Source organism: Drosophila elegans, unplaced genomic scaffold, assembly GCF_018152505.1.
Source record: "Drosophila elegans isolate 14027-0461.03 unplaced genomic scaffold, ASM1815250v1 contig_512, whole genome shotgun sequence".
In the NCBI taxonomy this organism is placed as follows: Eukaryota; Metazoa; Arthropoda; class Insecta; order Diptera; family Drosophilidae; genus Drosophila; species Drosophila elegans.
This window is the reverse complement of record NW_024545895.1, coordinates 619,059-637,390: the sequence shown is the minus strand read 5'-3', so window position 1 is coordinate 637,390 and position 18,332 is coordinate 619,059. Positions and strand designations below refer to the sequence as shown.

General features: G+C 34.6%; 1 protein-coding gene across 2 annotated transcripts in view; it reads right to left on the bottom strand.

Moving 5' to 3' along the window:
* Positions 1 to 529: 529 nt before the first annotated feature.
* The window catches only part of LOC108138474 (eIF-2-alpha kinase activator GCN1), a 99,818-nt gene continuing 82,015 nt past the window's right edge, over positions 530 to 18,332 (bottom strand). The window contains exon 4 of one of the 2 annotated variants that reach the window (XM_041709785.1): positions 530 to 7,438. In XM_041709785.1, the coding sequence (XP_041565719.1) occupies positions 626 to 7,438 (6,813 nt within the window). In that variant the 3' untranslated portion in view covers positions 530 to 625. Of the gene's footprint in view, positions 7,439 to 12,708; positions 12,793 to 18,332 lie in introns of those variants that run through there. The other variant, XM_041709786.1, reaches the window with a different exon arrangement.

Here is an 18,332-nt window from a genome sequence, read left to right as displayed (position 1 = left end):
TAATGTATCTCCGGCATAAGTTTATGCGTTTTTCGACACCAAGTCGTCCAGCTACCTCGGAGAGTCGTTTTGCTGCTCAGCTGCGATCAACACTGCTAGACTCGGAATTTAAAGTTTCTGTTAGCCATGGGAATCAATTTTCAAATGCACTTTTACCCATACACTTTACTATTAAACCAAGTGATCAAACTGATACAGCTCGCACTTAAAGACTGGATTTAATAGAATGACGGGTGCATATTTTTCAAATGTTTCGTTTTTTTAAAAAGTCTTAATACGGTTTATTTGTGGAAGAAACTTATTCAAGGCCACCCTGTACTTAGTAGGCACGGTGTTAAATTTTTTGATCCGATTGTAAAAGGCGTTTTGAACCATTGGCATAATAAACACTGGTGGAAAAGCATCAATAAAATAAAAAAAATTTTTTAAGAAGCTTAGCAGACAAGTAGAAGTACTACAACTTTTCTTTACTAAGAATAGACTATTTACTTACCCGATCCATATATAACTTTAAACGGATAATAATAAATTTATTTAAAAAAATTCTTTAATTACAAAACATATTAAATACAGCAACATGTTTATAAAGCATATTATTTTCAATATAGTTTTTAAAAAGTAGCGATTATGTTTGCAATGTGTCATCTAATTCTTCTTCCTTTATAATGGGCTGGGGTACTGAACGTTTTAAAACTTTTGTTACTACGTCGTTTAAAGAGTCCCTAGCTCCATATTCCAAAAGGTCTGAAATTTTGGAAAAAGTCGAGTCGTCAGATCTTAGCTTTAAAATGGATATCAATGCTAGCTCTGAATTTGATTTCACATATCCATTTTTTTCCTTAGTGCCATTTACTAACATGGGGACCAAATATTTAAAAACATCAAGATTATTTTGATCAATTGTCAAACTTTTGGATAGGTGGGTGCAACTTTTTGCGACTAACTGTTTAACATCATTGCTAGAATGATTCATAGCTCTAGCAAGTGCACTAAGAACATTTAATGGAAGTTTATCACTATTGACAAGATAGTGCTCCAAAAGATAAGTGGCAGCTCTTATTGCATTGCAGGCAACTGGCACTTTTTCTGATAAAATATTGACCAACACGTAAGCTGTAATTTTTTCATTCAAATTTGATGTCAGCACTTCATTGGGACATTCTTTTAAGGCAACGAATAAAACAATTGTGTGTCCATGCTTTACTATTAGATCATCTGTATTATCCGAAAGTATTAAATTATTAAAAAGGTCATCAACTTGTCCAGGTGATATGTACTTTACCATGGCCCCCAGGCAACCGCCAACGGCATTGCGAGTTACATCTTCTTGATGGCTCAGCATACTCAAAAGAGTGATATAAATTTGTTTTTTTATGGGTTCAGACATTTTATCTCCAGATCGACTCAGTATGCTACGAAGAGCATGGAGCATCGTTTCTCTAACTGAAGAATCATCCGAATTTTTTATTCCATTATGAATTTCATTAAATAATGGATCTGCTCTAGAGTGAATTGCTACTAACTCAGAAAGAGCTCTACCGGCTTTCATCCTTACGTTTCTGTTTTGATCATGCAACGCTTTAAGAAACGTGGTCTGAAGTTGTGGTAAGAACTGTTTCAAAAGAACACCAACTTTATGAAGTAAAATTGACAATGTTTCTAGTACAGCAGCTTTAACCGCTGCATTAAATCGGTCTCCTAGTATTCGAATTAACGGACCAGTTATATGTACTACGGAAGGCTGTAACGATTGTGCGTTAGTTAGAAAAATAGCTTCCCCGAGACCTTGAGCTGCATTTTCTTTTTCCTCTGGTAATCCGTTTAAAATAGCTTCTCTAAAAACGGGTAATAGTGGAGATATTCCTTTCGGCAAACAAAATCCAGGAAGCTCCGGACCTTTTAGTTCGCTTGCTGCAAACTTAACTGCTTGACGAACATCAGAGACATGCGAGATTTGCTGGGCGGCATTCAGGCCTTTAATTACAGCATTGAGAGCTTCCCATGATTTCTGTAAAATATCTTTATCATTATCAACCAATAATTTAAGTAAGCATCTTAACAGCTGGGGAATGTATTGCGAGTAATTTCCCGGGGAATGAATACAAAATGCAGATAGCAAACTGGCTGAGGACTTTCGTGTGCATAGATTAGAAGAATTTGCTGAAATTAGCAGTGTATCCATTACTGTTCTAATTCCAGTTTCATCTGTTACTGACAATATAACAGTTTGGCAATAATCAATCTCTTGAAGTTCATGCGGAGATCCATAGGCTCCTGATAGAGCCTCTAATAATGCAGATAATATTTTCGGCAAATATTTGGTCAATGCTTCACCAGCCACAGATACAAGAATAGATAATGCTTTTGTATTAACAGGTGGAGATGTTAATTGGGGCACAAGATATGGCAACACTACTCTTGATTTTATAGACATTACCTGTCTAAGTCCATCCAAAGTATTCTCAGCAATAGAGGGGTCAGGATCTGAGAGACCCTCTAGCATAAACGGAAGAATATCATCTAACGCCCGAGCGCCTACTGTGCTATGTAAAGATTCAAATGTCTTTGCTGCTGCTTCTCGAACTTCAGGTAAGGGATCGCACAAAGCCTTCCGGACTGTAGGAATGAGGCTGTGCACAAACGTAAGAACCATTTCTTTTGATGTAGAGCCCATTATTTCAGATAGTCCTATGCAGACTCCTTGACGTTGATCAGGTTGATCAGAGTTTAGTCCATTTTCAAGGATAGGAATGATTTCTGGTAAAACTCGTTCTCCTAGTTTTCTTACCAAATCCCCTAAAGTTCGGGCAGCCACTTGTCTTTTATCATAGCTTGTGCTAGCCAAGCATCCTAGAAGTAAACCAAACAGTGTCGGCAGAATTTCTCGCAGAGTCCTCGGAGTATTTGTCACAACAACTTTCCAGACATGCAATGCAGCTTGTCGGACCATCAACGATACGTCACTTCTTCCCATGTAAAGTCCAGATAATACTCTATTTCTTCGTTCATCGCCCAAAAAGCGAATTATTGCTGTATGTGAATGTTCGGTACCAAAATTATCATCTTCACTAGCTGTTTCTGTTGTCATCTTTCCAGATACTCCTGATATACGATATAATAAGTCTCCTAGTAATTGAACTGAACTATACCTTATTCGCCAATTATCATCAAAAAGTCCTTTTTCAAGTTCTGGAAGTAAAAGCGCTACAGCAGTTTCTGCATATAAATTAACAATTCGCTGACCTGCCTTCAGAGCTGTATCACGGACATATTCGCTTTCATCTGCCAAAGCTTTTAAGATCGGATTTATAATTTGCCCTATATATGGTGTAAATTCTTCTGGAAATACCCCAGGCATGTATATAAACATCATAATGTATCCATCTTTCACGTGTGGAGCAATATCTACTCTTTCTGCAGTCAAAATTATTTCGGGCATAAGTTTATGCATTTTTTCAACACCAAGTCCTCCAACTACCTCAGAGAGTCCTTGTGCTGCTCCACTGCGGTCAACACTGCTAGACTCGGAAGTTAAGGTTTCCATTAGCCATGGTAATAAATTTTCAAATGAACTTTCACCCATACCCTTCACCATTGCACCAAGTGCTCGAGCTGATACAGCTCGCACTTCAGGGACTGGGTCTAATAAGGATGATTTTAATCCAGGAATTATACTTGGTAAATACGGTGCTAAATCTTTCTGGTCCGTTAGTGAATACATATTTCCTATTATTTGTGCAGCCATTTTTCTTGTTTCTGTAGATCGGTCCATAAAGGCACGTTGAACCACTGGCATAATTAACGCTAATGAGGGAGCATCAATAAAATGAACAAATTTTGTTTTTAGTAAGCTTTGCAGACAAGTTGATGTATTATTGGAGGGATCTTCCAATGCATCCAAAAGTACGGGAACAATAGCTTGAATTTCAGGATTTTTAATAACGGACCCTATTACTTTAAGAGCTTCCGCACCAGATTCTTGTACTTTAGTGTGAGAATCTCCCAAGACTTCAATTAGTTTTGGAACTATACTAGGAAGACAGGATGAAAGTTGTTTTGGTGCACAAAACGCCATTGCACCCAATAATTCTACTGATGCCGTTTTCGTTCTCCAGGAATCTTCGTCAAGAGCTTCCAAAAGAGACGGAAGTACTAGTTTTACTCCATGAGCGGAAAGTTTTCCCATAACTACTTTTGCTGTGTCATCGGCTGCTTGTCTTACATATTGGGAAGGATCACCAAAGCATTGTAACAAATGCGGCAATACATGAACTATATACGGTTCAAATAAACGACCAAGTGTTGTACATAGCACTTCAAAAGCAAACAATGCTCCCTCTCTGGATCTATAATTTTTTTTTTCTTGAATATAAACTGTAAGTTTTGACATTATGTCCAATTGTTTTAAGGATAAAATACCAAGACCTTTAACTATGCCAGCGATACCATAAGCAGCTCCACGTCTCTCGCCATATTTATCAGATTTTGCTAGCGAATGTAAAAGTTTTTTTATCATAGCAGGGGCTTCATCTTTTACGGATGGCATAAGATAAGGTAAACAGTTCGACACCGCTTCCTGGACTTGTTGGGACGGAGTCGACAATGCTGTTAATAGCCTTTTAACAATTGGATCAATTCGCTTGTCATCCTTTTCCAAATGTCTTGCTAAGGAACCCATCAGAATGACAACAGCCTGGCGAATATTGTCGTAACTTTGCGATTTTGGTGCTTTATCAAGAAAGTCTTCAAACACAGGTAACAAATTTACTATTGTTTGATTACCATGTAAGTCGACTATCTTTAATGCTGCTGCTAACATTTCTTTGTGTACAATATCTTCTCGATCACCAAGTCCTTGTGATACCATAAAATTCATAATAATATTAATATCTTCAATAGATAGTAAGGGAGCGATAGTGGAAAATGCAATAGCAACACCTCTTCGTGGTTTCCATTGATCGGTAGCGGGCTCAACTTCACGGTCGAATTGATCAAGTACTGGGGGTATTAGTGACAATTTTTCATTGTAAATAGAAAACAATTTCCTTATTACGCATTTTATTAAAGTTTTATTATCAGCTATTAGTGGCATTAGGGATTCTGAAGCAGATTTTTGAATACATAGTTCGGGATGTGTGATATCATCAATTATATCGTCAAATTCGGGTAACGGCAAGTTAGCCTTTTTCCAAAAAAGCTTGGCCAGTTCTCTATTTTCGCCTTCTGTATCATATTTTGCTATCCAAAGTCGGTTTAGAATAAGTCTTTTAACATTATTATCAGTTTCAGTTAGATCTAGAATTCCATCTGCCATTATATTTAATGATTGTAAAGCAACTTTTCTTACAGTGTCAGTATTGCATTGCAAAGCTTGTAAATGTAGATCTATAATCTGGTTATCTGGGTTGGCACTGAAAACTACACCATTTGAAGATTTTGCAACTTCTAAAATGGCTGCTGAAGCTGGAACTGCCAGATTGTTGTTGTTTTTATAAAGATAAAACAAAATGTCAAACATACCAAATCTAGGCATAAATTTTGGCTTGCAATTTATCGCAGCAGTTGTATGCATAGATATAATTTGAATGCCTTTTAACATGAGTTCAACATTCGAATCTTTATTTATCAATAATAATGCTCGTTTAAGAAACTCAAAAGCAAAAGAAAATGATGGCGAATCAAGTAAGTTCGATTTAACAATTTTGTCAAGATCAAATATGATATTGTCAATAGCTTTGTTTATATCTAAAATATCATATTCTTCCTTTAAAATGCATGAGGGGTTTTGAAGCTTAATTGTCGCTACTGCAATTTCGCGACCAAGTTTTGGATGAAAAGTAAAACACAGATTATGTAAAAATAAGTAAAGATTGGTAAGAACCTCTGCACTTAAAGGGCTTTTGGAAGCTTTTAAAATGTCGTCTAATATAGTGTAAAAATATTGTGCAATTTCTTCTCCATTCCCAGAACACGATGCTTTTAGTAAGGAAATTTTACTTATTAGTTTTTCATAAAGCTGATGAATCCGCAACTTTACCCGCATTTCTTTTTCCATTTGATTTTTAATTTGTTCCTCCTGTTTTTGTGTATACTTTATAGTTTTTAATTTTCCTTCTTTTTCTCTTTTTTCATCGATTTCACGTCGAAGTTGAATCTCTTCCAATTGTTCCTTGTAGCTGTAAACTTTATTTTCTCTTTTGACACGAACTGTTTCATACTGTGAGTCTATATGAGGTATTACACTTTTATCATACAATTCCCCTTCTGGAGTCAAAAATGTCAAATACTCCTCGTTGGAAGCATAATAATTCGAAGATTTAGAAAGATAACTTTTTAGGTGAATCACAACTAATGAGACCATTGGATGGGGACATATTCGAACCAGTGCTGATATGGTATTTTCGTATTGCGCAGTAGCTTTAAAATTATCGATGTATTCGGTAACTATCTCATTTTTTTTAGTTAGTATAAAATGTTCAGGATCCAAATTAAACTGTTTCTGGATGGTTATTTCCCATAAATATGCCTCATTTAATACAATTGCTGGATGATGTGATATAAGTAATAAGTCCATAGCAACATCCAGAGAATGGTCATATGAAATATTTTTTAAACTGGTCAAGGCTACTACTGCGTCTACATACGCTTGTGTCGGAGTTCCAAATTGATCAACACAAGTATCTCCATCATTTTGAAAGCTTACTATATTAATACGTTTACCAAATTCGCGTAAAGCTAATTGTACGAATTCTATTCCTTTCGAAGCACTTATTATTTTATTGACCTCACCAGTAGTATATTTTCGAACTTTCTCTGAACTGCAACATAAGTTATAAACTAACGTTTGAACTATAGGTTCAAGCTCTCCTTTAATTTTGTCAGGATATGTATTTAGCAATATTTTTATCATTAACGATATATTGCATAATGTCTCGGTCGGAGCAATTGCCGTATACTTTTCATTAAAAAAATATTTTTTTTTCATATCAAAAACTGTCGCCCAAAAGAAGTTATAGTTTTCCGATGGCTTTTCTAAAGTAAGCATTATACAGGCAATACAGGTTGCTTCAGAAAAATTACATAATTGCGAAGAGTTTTGCAATGCTTTAGAATAAAAAGAAATAAGATCTGGTATTATAGCACAATGATTACTAATCTCAGTATTTTGTATTGATAAAAGAAGCCATTCAAGATAGCTTTGCCGAATTATTTGATTCGTGTTTTTCAGTCGGATACCAGTTTTAAATATATTAATAATAACACTTGGTAGCTCATTTCTAAATTTTTGAGTCCACAAGGAAAACATTTCCAAGGTGCAACATATTACTTTTTCCTGCGTCTCACACTCCAGTGCTTTCCAAAATAAGGTAACAGCTTCATTTAAAATGTTGGGCAAATGGTCTTGATTTATGTTGTTAAAGCTTAAAAAGCCAGCTCCCTGGAAAAAAAGGAAAATTATCAATTATTATTATAAATTACATTTAAGCTATGTGCACTAGGAAGATTCTGTGTTTTTGTAAGGTAGTAACTAATATAATACCAAAAGCAACCACTTTTTGATTGCTTTTGGGCGGGCGATGGCGGCTAGTTCAGAAAACTACTTTTGAATTCATGCTCAAAAGTTTTAAAGGCGAAAAAAAAAATGTGTTAATTTTTTTGCGGCGACATATATATGTTTAAACCCTTGCAGAGGGTATTATAATTTCAGTCAGAAGTTTGCAACGCAGTGAAGGAGACATCTCCGACCCTATGAAGTAGATATATTCTTGATCACCATCACTAGGAGAGTCGATCTAGCCATGTCCGTCTGTCCGTCCGTTTCTACGCAAACTAGTCTCTCAGTTTTAAAGCTATCTGAATGAAACTTTTCCCTTGTCTTGTCTTTTTATTGCAGGTAGTATATAAGTTGGAACGAGCCGGATCGGCCGACTATAGCATATAGCTCCCATAGGAACAATCATAAAAATAATTTTAAAAAAATTATAACTTTGGTGTTTATTAATTTTTTTTTATTTCTTCGAGATATAGATAGATATATAAAAAAAATAAAAACGCTTTTGAACTCACGCTCTCTCTCTCTCTCTCTCTCTCTCTCTTAAAAGTTCCTTAAACTGCTCGCTTACAAATACAAATTTAATAAAATATGAATAACAATTTTCTGTGTTTCTGCAAGAAATGCAGTCTGATCAGTTAAACATGACATGTAGGTACCAAAAGCAACCACTTTTTGATTGCTTTTGGGCGGGCGGTGGCGGCTAGTTCAGACAAATACTTTTGTTTTCATGCTCAAAAGTTTTAAAGGTGAAAAAAAGAGTGAAATAATATTTTTGCGGCGACATCTATATGTTTTTTTTAATTAAATACACATTATTATACAACACTTAATATTCTCAACATATTGTTGATTAAAAAAAAAATATTGAAACCCTTTTGAACTCTCTCTCTCTCTTTCTTAAAAGTTCCTTAAACTGCTCGCTTACAAATACAAATTTAATAAAATATGAATAAACAATTTTCTGTGTTTCTGCAAGAAATGCAGTCTGATGGTCAGAGCTGATCAGTTAAACATGACATGCAGGTACCAAAAGCAACCACTTTTTTAAAGCTTTTGGTCGGGCGATGGCGGCTAGTTCAGACAAATACTTTTGATTTCATGCTCAAAATTTTTAAAGGCGAAAAAAAATGTGTAATAATTTTTTTGCGGCGACATCTATATGTTTTTTTTTTATTTTTAATTAAATACACATTATTATACAACTTTTAATATTCTCAACATATTGTGGATTAAAAAAAAATTAATAAAAAAAAAAATTAAAACCCTTTTTTACTCACGCTCTCTCTCTCTCTCACTCTCTCTCTTAAAAGTTCCTTAAACTGCTCGCTTACAAATACAAATGTAATAAAATATGAATAAACAATTCTCTGTGTTTCTGCAAGAAATGCAGTCTGATGGTCAGAGCTGATCAGTTAAACATGACATTTAGGTACCAAAAGCAACCACTTTTTTAAAGCTTTTGGTCGGGCGATGGCGGCTAGTTCAGACAAATACTTTTGATTTCATGCTCAAAATTTTTAAAGGCGAAAAAAAATGTGTAATAATTTTTTTGCCGCGACATCTATATGTTTTTTTTATTTTTAATTAAATACACATTATTATACAACTTTTAATATTCTCAACATATTGTGGATTAAAAAAAAATAAATAAAAAAAAAAATTAAAACCCTTTTGTACTCACGCTCTCTCTCTCTCTCACTCTCTCTCTTAAAAGTTCCTTAAACTGCTCGCTTACAAATACAAATGTAATAAAATATGAATAAACAATTTTCTGTGTTTCTGCAAGAAATGCAGTCTGATGGTCAGAGCTGATCAGTTAAACATGACATGTAGGTACCAAAAGCAACCACTTTTTTAAAGCTTTTGGTCGGGCGATGGCGGCTAGTTCAGACAAATACTTTTGATTTTATGCTCAAAAGTTTTAAAGCGAAAAAAAAATTTGTGATAATTTTTCTGCGGCGACATCTATGTTTTTTTTTTTTTTAAATTAAATACACATATTATACAACTTTTAATATTCTCAACATATTTTTGATTCAAAAAAAAAAATACAAAAAAAAATTAAAACGCTTTTGAACTCACGCTCTCTCTCTCTCTTAAAAGTTCCTTAAACTGCTCGCTAACAAATACAAATTTAATAAAATATGAATAACAATTTTCTGTGTTTCTGCAAGAAATGCAGTCTGATGGTCAGAGCTGACCAGTTAAACATGACATGTTGGCTATCTGAAAATTTAGTGCACACTGAGTTTTACATTTCGAACAAGTGATGACCTATCGTAGAAGCCCAATCTGCGATTCTGATTTGACGTTTGTTTCGAGGTTGCGAACGAAATGTACATGCACCAAGATAAAGGCGGCCTTTTAGAGCTTGTTAGCCACAAGCTATTAACGGAGTCAACAAAGCGCAATAAGGCGCCAGAGGGTAGGCCCGCAGTCATCAGCACGCGAGCAGCAGAACGCTTCTGAGGATCAGCAGATTTGGGACCCGAACAATGCGTAGCGGATGGTGTGCAGCCAGGGACTTCCCAAATTTATTATTTGTCCGCTGTGGCTTCACAATCCGTGAACGCACAAAACCCAAGTAACTTAACTTTACCGCAGGCTGGTTCTGCAAAGACTTAGTCTGCAGATCCGAAATCACTTCCACTCAAGAAACAAATATTTGTTTCCCGGCTATCCCCTGCTCAGACATCTTCTTATGTGCTGTCATATATACAAAAAAGAACTAAAACCGATCATGTTTAGGTAAAAGTGAAAAAATTTAACTTTCCTTACGCTAGGGACAATTCCCAATCGAGCTTTATGCTGTGACGACTTTTAGCCGCAACACATGCCAAAAGAGTTCAAGGCTGAACCAAAAAGAAAAGGCCCGTTATGGTCAGTAGTCCGACTAGTGTGCCAACTTCTTCTTCAGCTCCCTTTGCTTCCTCTTCAAAAAACTAACATCCCGCCTCCTTCTTTCTTATCAAAAGGAGCTTACTTATTAAGTGGTATTATGATAGGTTTTTATTTTTATCCCATGTTAATACTCTATGTTTACAGAAACCTAATTAAAACCTAATATTTAGCTCCGGAGTTTTTCCGGGTAAGTACACAATTTATAGGCTTGATCGTCATACAGATGAGGAGGAGGCGTCTCGATTGCTGTTGACTCAAACCTCACGTCTGAATAACTACCTTTTAATGAAATGAATGACATTGAATTTCTAGTTAAAAGAATTATCGTTAACTGATAGTTTTATATGTATTGCTTGTTCATACATTCCGCCAGCATCTGAGTTCCCGTCCATTTTAAAAGAACCGTCAATAGTTTCAGGTGAATTTTATTCACCGAATGCGACTTGGTCCACAGATGAAAAACTAATATCTTACTTCTTTTGGCGCAGCAAAACTTACGCAACCTGAAAATCCTTATCAAACAACTTTAGAGCTGACTGTTGATGCAGGATCGGAGCTTAAGGAAAAATCTGAGAAGTCTGTTAAACGAAGCTAGACTAATTTTGACCGCCTAAATACCTGTATATCAGGCTTTAATTTGTCTAAACTTTCTTTATGCTTTAACATGGGTGAGGCTGTTAATATCTTTTGTAGTGCCTTAAAATCCTTCTTTCTGTGTGCCTCCAATAAGCCTCCACTCCATGGTTTAATAATAAATTATTTCGCCTAGAAAAAATGAAGTCCAGACTTTATAATAAATTTGTAGTTTTTCGAAAAAAAAATTACCTTTTCTAGATACATAAGTGATCGGTCTAATTTTACCGTGCTAACGTTCAATTTTATATATTTAATTGTAGTATCAAATTTTCAAAAGATCCAAAACAGTTTTATAATTTTGTTAACACTAAGCGCAGCCGCTTACCCAGCATTGCTATTATTTCCAAATCTGGAGCAAACTCTGAACAGGCTATTGCCGATCTTTTTGCGCAGTTTTTTCAAACTATTTTTCTTGGAGTCTAAGTGAAAGCTCTCTTCTTCTAGATCTGCAAAGGGTGAAGCCAGTCTACTTACCGGGTCCTGACGGTGTTCCTAGCTATGTGATAGAGACAGAGACCATATGCAGACCACTTAAAAAATTGATTACCCTATCCTTAGAAAGTATTGTCTATTTGGAAGGAATCATTTGCTCTTTCCCTTCATAAAAAGGAAAATAAATCAAATACTAGCAATTATAGAGGTATCCCAAAGGTCTATTTCCATGGATTTCGAGTTATCCTTTTTAATAGCTCTTTCAGTAAGCTGATCCAACCAAGGCTGATCCAAGGGCACCACACTTCTTTTTACATTACATATTAAAGATCTCCCTTTATCTTGACAAAATCGTCCTTATGTACGCAGGTAAGTTATAATGAACTTCTTGACCGAAAACGTACATTTTCTGACCATATTTAGTCCATGGTGAATAAACCCAGGGCTTGGATTTATAAAAATTTTATGATCCGTATGTCACAAAGACCTTATTTATTTCATTAGTTCGTCCAATCCTGGAGTATTGGTCACCACGTTGGAGTCCCGAATATGGTGTGCATAGAGACCAAACAGAATCTGTGCAAAAAACTTTTTAATACTTGCTCTACGGGGTCTTAAATGAGATGAAAACCTTACCTTACCATATTACTCTAGTTGACTTCTCCTAATAAAAAATTCCAACTTCAGAACGATGCTTGGTGTTACTTTTATTTCCGCCCACATTTTTCAGTGCCTAATCGTACTACTAGGAACTATATTCCTCATATTTTGAAACATTGTAGATCGAACTCTGACATACATGAGCCATTTAGAGTACTATGTAATGTCTTCAATATAATTTTTGCTACTGACAACCAATTTTGTAAGCATTCAGCTTATCTTACTTAAAACGTAATTAGTATTTTTAATTGGTTTTTTAGCTTGGTATAAATTTTGAATTAATTAGCCCATTCTTTTACTATCCCTTTTTCCCTTAGGGAAGAGGGCGCCGAGCGTAGCAAGCTTTGCTTGGTGACATAAGGCCACTTGTTTGTACTGATCATAGCGCATCAACGTGCGAAATAGCGCCCAGGCGTAGCTGACGTTCGGAGATGAGACAGTTCTTATCATAACTACGTGTTTTAAAGTTTCTTTTAGTTTCTATACGTCCAGATATAACACTTGCACAGAAAAGCAGCAAAACACTTTTTTAATTTATTTTAATGATTGTTCCATAGATGGTATATGATAAACTCGGCCGATCCCACTCCTTTCCGCTTATATACTACCTGCAAAAGAAAGATGACTTTTGAGAAACTCGGCTTTAGCGTTCTCATTATAAAACCATACAGGCCTGTTATAGTTTTTACTCGGAAATGAATTTAATAACATTTTCATTTTTCCTTTAAACATACAAAAATTTTATATTAATTGTTAGGCGGCTCGAGGTCAGGATGTTAAAAAAAACAAAATTATTTTAATTTTGGTTATTTGTCAATATATTTCGGATGCTCTTCGGCAACCGTCTTCAGGACAACTATAAAATAATTACAACGATTTTAATATTTTTAACAAACAGAAAACAATTTACATTTGACATACATTTAATTTACACGTCTGCGTCCGGTGACGTGGAGTTGTTAACTAATTTTTCTTTCCCTAGTAAGTGTCTACATAAATAAGCGCAATTGTCAGTGTCCGTTTTGTAGTTCATCCGTATGTCTGTAGGTGTTTTTATGATATGTAGCATTTCTATGGTGAATTGTTTGACATAGTGTTGTTATTTGTTGTTTTTTGCGCGTTCGTATGGTGTCTAGCTTTGAAGTCCGATTTATGTTGTGCTAGTCTAGTTTTTAGTTTCGATTTTGTTGTTCCTATATATATCATGTTGCATATTTCGTTGTTGTTGCCGTTGCACGGTATTTTATATATCACGTCTTTTTTGTCAATTTCATTTATCTTTGATTTTGTTCTGTTGTATATAGATTTTAATGTGTGGTCCGGTTTATGTGCGATACTTATGTTTTCTTTATCGTAGCATTCCGATTTCGCTACACGTTCGGATAATGCCGGGACTTATGTAATTGACATCTATTTTTTGTGTTTATTGTTGTTAACGCTATTTTGTTTTGTTGTTTTGTATTCCGATAATAATGTTTTTATTATGTGTTTTGGGAAATCATTGTCTGTCAACATTGATTTTATCTCCTGAGGCGTCTCTTCGTCGTAATTCGTGTCTGAAATTTTGAGCATTCTATGTATACAGCTTTTAGCTGTATTTATTATCATTTGTTTTGGGTGTTTGCAGTTAAAATTGATGATTCATCCGGACGCAATGTCCAGGAGAGTTTCCATTACAATATCTGCAATGACCGGCGAGGCTGGCGATCACATAGGCATTCCTTTTAATTATGTGTAAAAATTGTTTTCAAATTTGAAATATCTGATTTCTTGAATACAACATTTTATTATGTCCATAAATATTGTTTGAGCGGTATTTTACTGTGTTTTTGTATTATTGTCCATCTGTTTTTAATTATATCCAGGGGTAGATCTGTCGGTATACTTGGAAATAATGAAATTACGTCAAATGAAATTAATCTTTCATCGTCGCCAATATATGTGTTGTTGATTTTTTCTTTGAATTCTTCTGAATTTTTTATGTTATATTTGGAGTCTATTGTTATGTTTTTTAATATGTCAATTATGTATTTGCATAGTGTATAGGGTGGTGATCCGATGGAGGAGCAGATTGGTCGTAGAGGGGTTCCTTTATGAGTTTTGGGTAGTCCATATATTCGTGGTGGTAAAGCTGTGGTGGTTGTCAACTTATTTCTTTCGATCCTTGAGATAAGTTCCATTTTTATTAGTTTGTCCACTATTTCGTTAATTTTTCTTTGTAGTCTAGAGGTGGGGTATTTCCTTAATGCCCTGTATGTGTTCATATCCTTTAATATGTCCTTCATTTTTTGGTTGTAGTCAATTTTGTTCATAGCTACCGTCTTGTTAACTTTGTCTGAGGTCAATATTAAAATATCGTAATTTTCTTTAAGAAATCTCCTTGTTTGTCCCACTGTGTCTAGTATTGCACGGTCGAATGCTTTTTCTTTGTTTGATGTTTTGTGGTCTTTGATAAGCAAAGAGAATTGTGTTCGCGCCTCTTCTTGTTTCTCTTTGTCAATAATAGTTTTGAGGATTTCCTCTCCGTCCGCAATGTATTTTAAGAGAGGGAATTTTTTCTTCTCTATTGGGAGAGCGAACTTTGGACCCTTCGCCAAAAGTGATTTTATTGCTGGCGGGAATTCGGTGTCCGTTTTGTTTACAAACCAATCAGCTGTTTTTTTTTTTGTCTGTTAGAACTTTGCTCCGTTCCATCTGCAGTCTTTCTAGTTTCCATATTTGTCTCATCTTGGTTGTTTTTGTTAGTTTTTTTGCAATGTTTTGCTCGCTCTCCCTAAATGATGTGAAGTCGTTCGGGTCTAATTGTTTTTGTAACATCGTTCTCTTATCCTCTCTCTTTTTGATTAGTCTTGTAGTAATGTGTAGTAATGTGTGTGTTTGTCCAGTAATTTGTTTATGTCAAAATGTATGTCCTTATCGTCAGTAAACAATTTGTGGCTCCTAGTGCTGTCTTTTATGAATTTGGGTATTATTTTTGTCTTCCTACATTTTAAAAGAAATAATGTTCGTATTTAACTTAGTTAATTTAGTTGACGTCAGTTGAAATTGTTAATCGTTGGTCTTGCTTTGTAGTAGTTACGTTTAATTTCCGCATATCCCATTTTGAAGTGTTATGCTATCGGCGTGCCTTCCGTTATTTTATCTAGTTGGTTTTGGTGACCTTTCCAAAGTATATTAATTGTTAGCCGGCTCGAGGTCAGGATGTTGAAAAAGAGAAACAAGAAGAGGCGCGAACACAATTCTCTTTGGTTATCAAAGACCACAAAACATCAAACAAAGAAAGTGCATTCAACCGTGCAATACTAGACACAGTGGGACAAACAAGGAGATTTCTTAAAGAAAATTACGATATTTTAATATTGACCTCAGACAAAGTTAACAAGACGGTAGCTATGAACAAAGATGACTACAACCAAAAAATGAAGGACATATTAAAGGATATGAACACATACAGGTCATTAAGACAAGACCCCACCTCTAGACTACAAACAAAAAATAAAAAAAATAACGAAATAGTGAACAAACTAATAAAAATGGAACTTATCTCAAGGATCGAAAGAAATAAGTTGACAACCACCACAGCTTTACCACCACGAATATATGGACTACCCAAAATTCATAAAGAAGGAACCCCTCTTCGACCAATCTGCTCCTCCATCGGATCACCATCCTACAACAATAATACAAAAACACAGTAAAATACCGCAAACAATATTTATGGACATAATAAAATTTTCTATTCAAGAAAACAGAGATTTCAAATTTGAAAACAATTTTTACACACAATTAAAAGGAATGCCTATGGGATCGCCAGCCTCGCTGGTCATTGCAGATATTGTAATGGAAACTCTCCTGGACAACACGTTAGAAAAACTAAGACGACCTCCAATATTACTGACAAAATACGTAGATGACCTGTTCGCAATCATTCAAGTGGATGACATTAAAACTTCACTGACCATGCTCAACTCTTTCGCCAATAATATAAAATTTACAATGGAACTGGAAGAAAACGATTAATTAGCGTATTTGGACTCAGAAATAATTAAAAACCGATTAGTCTTAAAATGGTACAAGAAACCAATTGCATCCTACGAATCATCAATTTTAACTCCAAACACCCAAAACAAATTATAACATATACAGCTAGAAGCTGTATACATAGAATGCTCAAAATTTCAGACACAGATTACCACGAAGAGACGACTCAGGAGATAAAATCAATGTTAACAGACAATGATTTCCCAAAACATATAATAAAAACATTATTATCGGAACACAAAACAAAATAGCGTTAAAACAATAAAAACAAAAATATATGTCAATTACATATGTCCCGGCATTATCCGAACGTGTAGCGAAATCGGAATGCTACGGCAAAGAAAACATAAGTATCGCACATAAACCGGACCACACATTAAAATCTATATACAACAGAACAAAATCAAAGATAAATGAAATTGACAAAAAAGACGTGATATATAAAATACCGTGCAACGGCAACAACAACGAAATATGCAACATGATATATATAGGAACAACAAAATCGAAACTAAAAACTAGACTAGCACAACATAAATCGGACTTCAAAGCTAGACACCATACGAACGCGCAAAAAACAACAAATAACAACACTATGCCAAACAATTCACCATAAAAATGCTACATATCATAAAAACACATACAGACATACGGATGAACTACAAAACGGACACTGACAATTGCGCTCATTTATATAGACACTTACTAGGGAAAGAATAATTAGTTAACAACTCCACGTCACCGGACGCAGACGTGTAAATTAAATGTATGTCAAATGTAAATGGTTTTCTTTTTGTTAAAAATATTAAAATCGTTGTAATTATTTTATAGTTGTCCTGAAGACGGTTGCCGAAGAGCATCCGAAATATATTGACAAATAACCAAAATTAAAATAATTTTCTGTTTTTTTTTTTAACATCCTGACCTCGAGCCGGCTAACAATTAATATACTTTGGAGAGGTCGCCAAAACCAACTAGATAAATAAATTTCGCTTCTTTTGATTCCTTTTATTTTCAAACAAAATTAGGTGACTGTCACCTATCCCCTATTAACAAGGCGTTTGGTTTGCCAGAGTTTTGCTGCCTCGGGCTGATAAAATTTTGGCACGCTGATGTCCTTCAGGTAATGGAATTAATGGTATATTATTTTAAAGGATAATATACAACTAGAAGGCCCAAAAAAAACATAAACATAAAAAAACAAAAAGGAAACAAACTTCGGCAAGCCGAAGTTCATATACCCTGCAGCTATTGGAAAAACTAAATATTCTTGAAAACATTAAAATTATGATTTACTTGCGTATATGCTTAAAAACATTGAAGCTATGATGATTTGCAGCTTAAATATTCGATAGTTTCTGTGGCAGCAACGTTTTAATAACATTAAAAGCGAAATTCTAAACTATCAAGTCTAAAAGAATTAAAAAACAAAATTACAAAATAGAAGTTACATTTAAAAACAAATTTTTATATATTTTAACTATTTCTATGGGAGCTATAAATTAAACCATAATTCTGAAATATTTTACTATTACTATATAGCGAAGAACTAAAAAAAAATGTAAACACACCAAAGTTATAATTTTTTTTGTATTTTTTTCCGATTTTTCCTATGGAAGCTGTATGATATAGTCGTCCGATTTCGATGAAATTTAAACCGTAATTCTGAAATATTTACTATATGTCGAAGAAATTAAAATAAAATTAAAAAACAGGAAAGTTCTAATATTTTTTGTATTTTTTTTCGATTGTTACTATGGGAGCTATATGCTATAGTGGTCCGATCCGGCTCGTTCCGACTTATATACTACCTGCAATAGAAAGACAACATTTGGGAAAGTTTCATGCAGATAGCTTTAAAACTGAGAGACGGACATGGCTAGATCGACTCTGCAAGTGATGCTGATCAAGAATATATATACTTTATAGGGTCGGAAATGTCTCCTTCACTGCGTTGCAGTTCTGACTGAAATTATAAAACCCTCTGCAAGGGTATAAAAATGTATTCAATCAAACTGATTGCACGAGGTAAACAAATTTAAGTAAATACCGTTATATTCAAAATGCATTATTTTAATTTTTTGATTCGGAGCACTCCATTAAACGT